This window comes from Lycium ferocissimum, unplaced genomic scaffold (genome assembly GCF_029784015.1).
Source record: "Lycium ferocissimum isolate CSIRO_LF1 unplaced genomic scaffold, AGI_CSIRO_Lferr_CH_V1 ctg416, whole genome shotgun sequence".
NCBI classification, from domain to species: domain Eukaryota; kingdom Viridiplantae; phylum Streptophyta; class Magnoliopsida; order Solanales; family Solanaceae; genus Lycium; species Lycium ferocissimum.
The window spans coordinates 126,437-137,330 of NW_026725589.1; the positions used below are offsets into that span (position 1 = coordinate 126,437).

Genomic DNA, 10,894 nt, shown 5'->3' on the forward strand with positions numbered 1-10,894 from the left:
TATGATGGTAAAGGTGGTTAGTAATAAGGACTGGTTGAAATGGTGGTAGTGGTGGCGGCAGCAACGATGACGGTGGTGGTTATTGATATAATTATAATGATGGAGGTGGTAAGTGTGATAGCGACTGACAATAGTGGTTGCCAACAGGGATAATTATCATTGATGGTTGTGGTGGCAGATGTGGTTGGTGATAACAGCTGGTAGTTAGTGACGGTGATAACGATGATGGTGATGGCATATGTGGTTGGTGATAATGGCTGGTAGTTGGCGGCGGTGATAATGATGATTACGATGGCAAAGATGGTCGAGTGAGGGTGAGGGTAAGGGTGGAGGGGTGGGTTGTGGGGGTTGAGAGGGTAGGAGTAGGGGTTGTGATGGCAGAGGTCGTTGGTGGGGGTGAGGGTGGAGAGTGTGCATGGGTGATGGTTGGTGGGTGGGTGTGGATAGAGTGGTTGTAAAAATTATTCATACAAAAATACTTCTTAATGATATTAAGATTTTGTTCAAGATCTTAATGAATATGACTTATTCAGACCAAATAATTGCTTAGATTTAAATGTAAAGAAATGCACTTAATGGTATAAGGTCCGCACCATTCATTCAAACTTCCATTAAGTGCAAAATAGAGGCCTAAAATGGGGTAGGCAAAAAAATACTTCATCCGTCTCAATTGAAGTGTCTTATTTTTTATTTTATTTTTGGTCTGTACCAAAACGTGTGTCTTTCTAAGCTGAATTGACAATTCAACTCAAGACAAAAAATTCTCTATTTATTTCTTGAACTCCCCGCCTAGTCAAACTAAGACACTTAAATTGAGACTCAGAGACTACTAAAAGAGGTGAATTTAGAATTTACTTTTAAATTTGTCTTTCACACCTCTCAAATGGTCTCAATTTCCTCAAATTATTTCTATTAACAAAGTCAGTAGTGATTTTCATTCCAACAATATTTGAAAAATAAACGAGCATAACGACCAAATAAAGATAGTAAAAACGAAATTGAGGTATGAAAAAGAGTTATTGGTACATAGACTTTTTGGGACCTAGACCAACTTGACAGAAAAACTGAGAAAGCTAAGATTAACAGTTAAACAAAAATCTACTTCGAATTTTAAAACAAGAATCAATGAGTTCAACTACGGCATGGAGATGCAACACCTCACCGACTAAAAGGGAGCACATTGTGGAAACGTCATTTGTGTTGGTACAAACAAGTAGTTTAGTCAAATGTCAATTGGCAATAATATCACACGGGCTACATTGTTGTTGTCTATTGGCAATAAATCATACACATAAGTAATGAGAGCTTGAGCACTTTTTTCGGGTGGCTTTTATAATTGACCAGTCTGGAAGAGCCGTGCCAAAACTCCAACGGATATGCAAGCTACTCACCGTGAATGAGCAATTTGCAAGATCTGACATAGTAATTTGAAACCAGCACATATTTGAACTTGCAATTGTTCTCAAGCTCATAAGATAGGAAAATGGGTTCTGACTTTCTTGCGTCGGAATTTGTTCAAGTTTCTTTCAAGCAAATAACATATGCTTGATTTTGATGATTTTGCTTGAGATTAGATTTGGAACAATGAAACCATTTGGACTCTCAGTACGTAAAGAGTTGGTTGTGTGCTTCTACTCACGATAGGAAAAAAAATCAATCAATTAACTTAAGAATGTGAGAATTAGAAAAAGAAATGACGAAATAAAGTGATGCTGTTAGTACCAATCGGCAGGTTGAGGACTTACCAACATCCCTCCTAAAATAATTCGGTTTTTGTACCTTTGTAACAAGTTTTTTTCTTAGGTACCTCCTGGCATCAAAAGAAGCTACCTTTTTTTTTTGACAATGCAAAAGAAGCTACCTTTATAACAAGAGATGACAACTCTTGGATGTTGATGCTCAGTTCAAATATAAAACTACCATCTCTTTCCTCCATTTACAGGCCAAAAGAAATAAAACAACCAAAAAATGAGGAGAAAGGAATTGAAAATTAGGTTATGCAGATATCCGTCTACTCTACTCCCCATTTTCACACTCGCTCAAGTGTTTTTAATGGTAGATGCTACGGTATTATAAGCTTGGTTAATTTCATCTTCTGTCATCTCAATTGTATCATCGCTGTCATATGCAGCATTAACTTTGGCAACGTCACTAGCCTTTCCACTCACACAAGTCCTCTGCTCATCGTCTTCTCTATTTCGGTACTCCAGCTCATAAATTTGTTTACAGGTCACAGCTTGTTTGCAAAGATCCTTGTGTAGTTTAGCTGATCCAACACAAGTCCCATCAAACTTAGCCAACTCCTCAACCGCCCGAGGGATGCATTCCCACTGCTCAGTTATTTGACGCATATCCTAGAGAGTTGACATCAACAAAGAAAAAACATAAATAAATTGGAATATGAGTCAAAGACATCATCAAAATGTATAGAATAGAAAAGAAACTGCCAAAACCTTTTACTTCAGTGATCACTTTTTTCTTTAATCGCTACAATGAACTTATACAACAAAAGTTCCACCAACTCTTGTTCCAAAAAATCAACAAGAATAAAGCTAGAATTATTTAAACGATCAAGGACTTAAGGCATGACGAAGTTTCTCCATAGGAAAGCAAAATATTCAAAGGATAGGCTAAGCAAATAAATTTACAACCTTCCGTCCATTTCCTTTCAACTTGAAATCCAGATCGAAAGACAATTTTAGCCCTAATAATGGAACTGTATACTCTTTCAAAAGTGCAACTCAAACTTCTCCCCAAAGGAAAAGCCATAGAAGTTTTTCAATGGGTTCATCACACCACCTTGGTCAATCATCTATCAGCATATTTGTTCCCTGTTGAAGTTATTCATGAAAACTGATATTCCAGCCATTATGCATAATGTTCTCACTTGATGGGACTCAATTAAGGAAGCGCAAACAATTATGCCCTGTATGCTAAAAGTAAGTCTGCTACAAGATGTAACAGAGGCCATCGGCTCATTCAGCTCCATGTAGCTGTGCCATTGCTCCACCTTCTGCTATCACTGACTTCGAAACCAGTAGACCTTGGCCATCGTTTAACACCACCACCCTATAAAACCACCTACAACCTAATGTGCCTCCATGATAGCCACAACATCCAGTGTCCACGCGACACTGGTTAGTACTGCCACATTTACAGGTAGAATTGACTGCCTTCACTCTCGCTACCTTCCTCCATGTACATAATGTATTTGCGATTCAAGAATACTCTCAGAAAACAAATATTCATGATGGCATGACAAATTACTTAATAAACGCAAATTCTATCATGAAAATGCTGTTTAGTGATAAACTATGGCAAAACCCAAAAAAAGAATGCAGCCTAAGATAAAATAAATTAGACAAAGAGTTGCAATGCTAATTATTTGTTCTAGACTGCTAACTAATTTCTTTATAGAGTACATATAAGCAGCGGTAACTAATTTGTAAAACATAAAATGCTATTTACTTTATCATCCATAGTAATAACTAATTTGTGAAAACAGCCCAACATCAATAATCAAACTATGCATCACTCCCAAACTAGTTGGGTTCAACTACATGAAAAAGAGTCCAAGATCAATAGTGCTACTTAATTCTTAGCAACAGAATACATAAACAATAAATTGGCAAGAAGGAAGTCCTGAGGCAAAACTATAGCAGTTCCAAATGGTGATAAGGCGGGAACAAGTTTACAGCAAATGGTTAAGTTAATAACTATTGTAGTTGCCCTCGAGGTTTTTTTCCACGGCGATCGTATAGATTACTAAAGGATATCCAAAATAGCAAGTAAGAGACTAGCAACATAATACTTATTCAATATAATCCAAACATTATAGAAAAAAATTGCGGAATTCTGGCAAAAGTAATTTACCTGCCCTTGCTTCAGAGAATCTATGGCATCCTGTAAACAGGTTAGAATTCCCTCAGCAGCTATTTTCTTCATCTCATGCGGCTCTGGCTGTATCAAAATTAAATTTGATGGAGTAAGAGAACTTGTGATAAATAACTGTTACATACAATTATGCAGGATTACATATTCATTTGCTACTTGGATAGACTCTTTCTAGCAATTCCACCAACATATTTTTCACCTTCTTTCCTTCCCCCTCTCACCCAAAAAAAGAAGCATAAAATTTGTGGCCTATTCTTTCAGAAGACAGAACTCCTTCGTTTTTTCCTCTTTTTGATAGATAAAAGATAAAGCTATTTTGTGTCCAAATGAAGAAAACCAGTCAGATTGAAAACACTCTTCTACAAGTCAACAACTGATTCCAGAAAATAAGATACATCACTTTACCTTTTCATCTTGATTCTCCAGCCATGTAATCGTCCGGTTAAGATCATCTATAGCCCATCTTTTCACTTTAGATGGAGAGAAACCATCTTTTACTTTATCACAATGTACCTCCTGTCACAATAAGATAATGTGAATCACAAAAGGAAGTTCAGGAGAATTGATTCAGAATCCTATTTTGAATATATATATATATATATATATGGTTAACCTGTGTCAATACAGAAAACTAAAAGTACCTCAGATGAAGGAGTAGTAGTTGTCTCAAGAGGTGAAGTTTTTTCTGCTCTTGTATGAGACTTTCTAGATGTGGATGGTTTTTGATCTGTAAGGACCAAGATGGGTCAGTTCTGGAATATAGACAAATGGAAGGTTAAGGATATCTCTCCTCTTTCAGAGAGTTAACAGAGAAAAAGAAAACTTCTATTAACAAAGATGACAGGAAAATAAAATAATACTTGTGACTGAAACACCGGTTATCCAGAAGTATCATTCACCATATTGAGTTTAATGAGCCCAGTCCTGTAACACACAAGCAGTGTGTGTTTTGGGATAGGGTGGGATGGGCTGAGAAGGAGAGACAAAGACAGACAGAGGTAACCTTGGCCAGATTCATGAGAGGCACTTTGACGTTTCCATGGTTTGCCAGCATGCATAAGGTAAGGTTCAATTTCAACAAGTTTTCGTTGTTTATAACACTCTGTTATCCACTCCTGCGCAAAACAAGCAAAAACTTTTAAGAGTTTGAGCGAGTAGAGGTTGTAAAAGAAAAATTCAAACTCCAATAGAGACCCCATGTCCCCCATAAAGAAGGCAGTGGTGCTCAGCGTAAACCAATTTAAACACAATAACACCAACTGTTAATCTAAGTTACTCGGACTCTCCTAAAATGTCGTCGGGTGCGTGTCGGATCCTTCAAAAGTAGTGTATTTTTGGAGGATCCGACACGGGTGCGGCAACACTTTCGAAGAGTCCAAGTAACTTAGCTGTTAATCACTCATTTTGATGACAAGTGGATGCCTAATACTTCCATATACAGTGCAAAGAGCGCCTGGCCCACTCACCCAAAAAAGGAAATGAATAGAACAAAAGGAAGGAAGTCGCGATAAAGAAGAAACTAAGACTTATTTCAAGATTTTTCTCTCTCAAGTTACCCCTTGATATTGCTAAAGTACCAAAAGAATAATATCGACATCTAGGTCTAAGACCCACCCATGTTCAAATACAAATACATCTTCTGAGGAGGAAATGCCATTAGTAAAATATAACGCATTCACACAAAGAAATTATGAATCATGCTGTTATATAAAGCAGAAGGATATTGGCAAAATGAGAAGGATCAAGCAAAATAGTTCTGTTTCAAACACAAAGACAACATTGAAATCTACATGGATAGGAAAACGAGAAGGCATTAGTAGTACAAAACAGCTAAATTTTGTTCATTCCATTGAAGCACACAATACTTATTGCATCACTATCTCCTAAGGCATCAGCCTCCTTTCTATCATAATGGACTTGCAGAAAATCAACATCAAGTATACACTAAAAGGAAAGAGGTTGACCTTTGATACAATTGTTCCATTATCTGCTTCAACTTGCCGAAACTTTGGGGTATTGGAAAATGCACAGATCAAGAGTGTGCAGTTTGAGTTCCAATCAGGTTGATACTTGGCTCCCATTTCTAAAGCCTGGGACCTTAATGTACCACGCTCGGGATTGACAAAACCTGATAGGGCAAATACAACCCCTTCCTGCAGCATTCAGAATACAGAACACCCATTTTAAATGAAACAAAAAATGAGCTAAATAAATCAATCAACTACTCCATAATCCCAAACTACTTGGGCCGACTATATGAAATCCTAAAAATTCATTCCACTCCATTCAACACATTTCATGACAAATGCAGCTAACGTTCGTTGGGTTTAACTATGTGAATCCTCTATATTCGCTCCACTCCATACTATCCTACCAACATCATAACAACTGCAGCTAAAATCAGTTATATGATGAACTATAGAAAACCTCTATATTCATTCTAAGCTATCCAACCCGCAAATACAGCTAAAATTAGTTTGGGTCCGCTGTACGAATCATTAATTCATCCTACTCCATTTGACCTATTTCATAACAAACATAACTAAAATCAATACGAGTACTACATAAATTCAAGGGTTGATTTCTCAGATACTCACTCAACTAATAAGTTGTTATTATCTCAGAAAGTCACCTTTCTTCTTATTCCAATTTCCTTGACTTTCTGAAATAGTAACTATTACTCTGAGAAATCAACCGAAGCTAAAATTAGTACGGATCAACTATTTAAATCCTCCCTATTCATTCCCATTATTCGGCTTATATTAACATAACAAACGCAGCTTGTACAATTTGAAAAAAAAAATTAAAAAAAATCTAGAATACCATTAGTTTTGAGAAATTTGAACCACTCGAAGTCGAGGTAGAGAATTTAGCTTCGTTGGATAGTGTTTTGGCATTGTCTTCATCGGTTGATTTACTGTGACCCGAACCGCTTGAACCGGGTCTTGAACTCATCCATGAAGGGAGATTACGTTTCCTCTCATCTTTGTCACCGTCGTTTGACGCAGACATGTTCAAAACGGCACTGGTTATTGATTGGAATTCGTTGAATTTCAGGCTACAATAGCAAATTGAACATGCAAATGCTTTAATTTACTTCATTGATGAAGAATTTATCGACTTTAGGGTTTCCAGAAACAGTAAAATCACATTTCACTGCGAATCGATCTTCGTGCAGACCGCTCTATACCTAAGGATTTTTACTTCACATTTTGGTAAGTATTGTATTACTCCTACAAAAATCACTATTTCATTTGTATTTTATTTAATGCTGCAAATAAGTCTAAGATACTAGTGATATTTTTTTAAAAAAAATTCTATGCATAACGTATGGATTTATAATCTTTTGTTATTATACACAAAAAAAATAAGTTACTCCTATTTATGTTTTTTCCCCTATTAAATTAATGCTTATTTTTGTTATTTATTTGCTTCCATCTGCTATTAAAAATATTGAATGTATATATCTTCATTTTTATATCGATTCATTTTAGTAAGAATAGTTTTCTATGCTTAACACTTTTTTAATTGTTGATAACAAATACACCAATTACTCATTAGTAAATGATCCTGTACAATAATTACATATTTTAGAAAGTTAGTAATCCATGTCTCCTCTTATATAACAACTCTATCTTTATATCCAATTTAATTTGATTTAATTTGTTGCAATTTATTTTCTTGTGATTTAAGTGTTATCTATTTAATAATGGCAAAAATTTAATATAGAAATTTTACCGACACTTTTAATGAGGTTTGGTAGAGAATAAAGTATCTTGTACGGATGTTATAGGTACAAAAATATAATTTTATTTGCGCCATGTATTTAATTCTTTAAATTGTAATGTTTTCTTACATTTAGGTCTTAGTCTTAACAAATTAGATTTTTTTGCTATTACATGTCATTGGGTTGATGACAATTGGATTTTTATAATATTGATGAAGGAAAATCACGATGGAAAATTTTTAGCGGATTCAATGTCTACTATTATGAGATTTTTTAATATTTATGCTTTATATTGCTTAGATAATGCTTCTAATAATACAAAGGCGATTGGTCTTTTAAAAGAGAATTAAACAGCTAAAAAATATTTTTCATGTGAGATATAGTTGTCACATTTTATTTAATTGTTAAAGATGGTCTTGACTATTTTGCATTTAAGAAAGTTAGAGATGCGGTTGCGTTTCTTTTTGTAATTAAATAACCCAACCTAGGAAAAAAGTAGAAATTGAGAGAAAAGTAAATTGACAAATCACTTTGCATTGATGATCAAATCTTCAAATTTGTATACTGATTAAAGATCATGATTATAACAAAATCAAGTTATATCAGATTACTACATATTAATCAAGTGTACGTACCTAAAAGTAAGTTAAAAACCTGCGAAATTGTATAATCCTTATACCACTCTTGCCTTTCCATATTCTAAATCATATAAAACAATTTGAAATAAATTTCAGTGTAACATGGGCATGCTTGATGTGATTTAAAATATTCTTCAACAAAAAGAATTCATGAAAAATGTTCTGTCCTGCAAACTATACTCAATATTACTTAGTGTTCGGTTAGGTAGTAGACTAGTGCAGTAGTAATAATAGAAATTAATAGATTTGATTTTTATACCAATTGTAGAACATGCAAATAAATGAAAAGAATAAAATATATCATTGAGCCTTCTTCTATTTACTTGTGTTCATATTTTTACTTATATTAAGTTAGGAATATACCTAAAATATACTAAGAATATACTTATAATATACATCTACTTAAATTAAAAACTAGAAAGTTATATACTTGAAAAATAACTAAAATATACTTATAATATAAATATACTTATAACTTAAACTATATATATATATATATATATATATATATATATATATATATATATATATATATATATATATATATATATGTTTAAGTTATACATTATATTATATATTATAAGTATATACATATATATATATATATATGTATATATATGTTTAAATTATACATTATATTATATATTATAAGTATATACATATATATAACTTAAACATATATATATATATATAAGTATATATTATATTATATATTATAAGTATATACATATACATATATATATATATATATATATATATATATATATATATTATATATATATATACGTATATAGGAATTTATAAACTTAGAAAAAAATTAAGCTATAAATATAAGTTATAAGTATATATAGTAATATAGTATACATATAACTTAAACATATATATATTAATATATATATAACTTAAACATATATCTATATATATATATAAGTTATATAACCTAAGTATATTGATATATATAATAAGTATATTCTTACTATATTTTAGGTATATGTAGTATAACTTAAGGCTTAAGCATATAACTAATATATATATATATATATATATATACACGTATATGTATTCTTTATTTCTTGTTAATACGTTAGTCAGTAAATATATAAACTTTACTTATAAACTTATATAACATATATAAATATACCTACAATATACTAATAAATACTATAATATAGATATACTATACAAAAAATAAAAAAAATTTTTTGAACCGGACAGTTGTTTTGGATTTGAGAAACGGTTACTGTTCGGTTTTTGTTCCGTAACCGGTTGTTCGAACCGGTTGACGGGCTTAGTTGAAGCAGGCAATTAACTATCATGTAAATCGGACTGAAAGGATAAGTGTGTGTTAGGATCATACTAGAACAAATTCCTTGTTAAATTATACTAGGAAACTTGACAGATCTGTTGACATCAAATGGATGTTTGACTCTTTATCACTTGATTATCATCATCACGGATAATGTATGTATCATTTGACCTACACCACATTTTGCAACATGTTAAATTCCATTATGGCCTTAAAAAGGTTAAGATCATTTAATTCAGTTTTAGCTTGCTAATTATTGTCGACTTTGACGAGCTCAAATGTGAGCATGTCTTGTAAAATATGGACAAGGCGACAAGCCCAAACCTCATTGTGGAACCATCGAGCCATGTTGCATCTATCCGTCTATGTGGGAACCAATTGTTAAAACAATTAAGCTACACCGTTCCTCGTTATACTATAAGGTTAGAATGTTATTATTTGTTACTTTAGTCGACTTAGGACTGAGTATTGAATCTCCCTGCACACAAACTGTGGTTGAAAGTCCCCTTGGTTACTCGAACAGCCACAATAGGGTAATGTCAGCAACTAGCGATAATTTCAGATTAGTGCAAATAGTTATCTTCTAATGACGAATTAGGAAACATATTAAAAAAGTAGATCTCTGACTTCAACTGATAACATCGGAAAGAGATATTTCTAATATGTGTCTGTATATTCCTCTCTTCTTTGCTTTTTGGCCATTTTAGTATAAGAGACAATCAGACAACGGCTTGGCTATCTTCATGCATTTCTTGTATAATTTAGGTTAGCAAAGGAACTGTATAGACAATTTGAAAGCTATTAACTGACATCAGAGAGGACGTGTATCACGAATATTAATTCAAGCTATTCTGTTACTAATAATTAATTGAAGCACATAGGCAAGCAAGAATCGATCAAGATGTTGCGTAACTCAAATTGGGAGAAACTGTATTTAATATGTTGTCTAGGATGCACTCATGCCCAAACTATTGTAGTTATCCTGTGAATCAAAAGAGACAATAAGCTAATCTATCAGCAACGAATTTCCTATACAATATAGTCACAGATAACACAATTTTTTTTATAAATCCTCTATAGTTTCTTGTTCAAACAAGCGGATAATTTTCATAGATGGTCACATGACTATGTGTTTGTTTCACCAAAGTCACTTAACTATGTGTTCTAACACAAAACTTTACCATTACTAACGCAAAAATCACATATGCCGGAAAATTCAACGGTGGAAAAAAACGTAGTTACTTATGGTTTTCGTCTATTAATGGTGCTTAGAAAAACAAATAAAAGCATTGAACAACTATCACGAGTTGTGGCAGAATGGATAGGATT

General features: G+C 33.0%; 1 protein-coding gene across 1 annotated transcript; it reads right to left on the reverse strand.

Moving 5' to 3' along the window:
- Window positions 1-1,180: 1,180 nt before the first annotated feature.
- On the reverse strand, window positions 1,181-7,179 carry LOC132044308 (DNA-repair protein XRCC1). The gene is made up of 7 exons (XM_059434795.1): window positions 6,718-7,179; window positions 5,859-6,047; window positions 4,898-5,009; window positions 4,536-4,621; window positions 4,300-4,410; window positions 3,874-3,960; window positions 1,181-2,354 (listed from the first exon to the last, which is right to left on the reverse strand). Exons 1-7 carry the CDS (start codon window positions 6,904-6,906, stop codon window positions 2,040-2,042), a joined length of 1,089 nt encoding a protein of 362 aa, XP_059290778.1. The 5' UTR covers window positions 6,907-7,179; the 3' UTR covers window positions 1,181-2,039.
- Between the last annotated feature and the right edge of the window lie 3,715 nt (window positions 7,180-10,894).

Excerpts from the sequence above, each read along its gene's own strand:
- LOC132044308 (XM_059434795.1), bottom strand. The coding sequence starts at position 6,906 with ATGTCTGCGTCAAACGACGGTGACAAAGATGAGAGGAAACGTAATCTC. Across the intron at positions 6,048-6,717 it reads CAAATTTCTCAAAACTAATG|GAAGGGGTTGTATTTGCCCT; the intron begins GTATTCTAGATT and ends TGAATGCTGCAG. Across the intron at positions 5,010-5,858 it reads ATGGAACAATTGTATCAAAG|GAGTGGATAACAGAGTGTTA; the intron begins GTCAACCTCTTT and ends TGTTTTGCGCAG.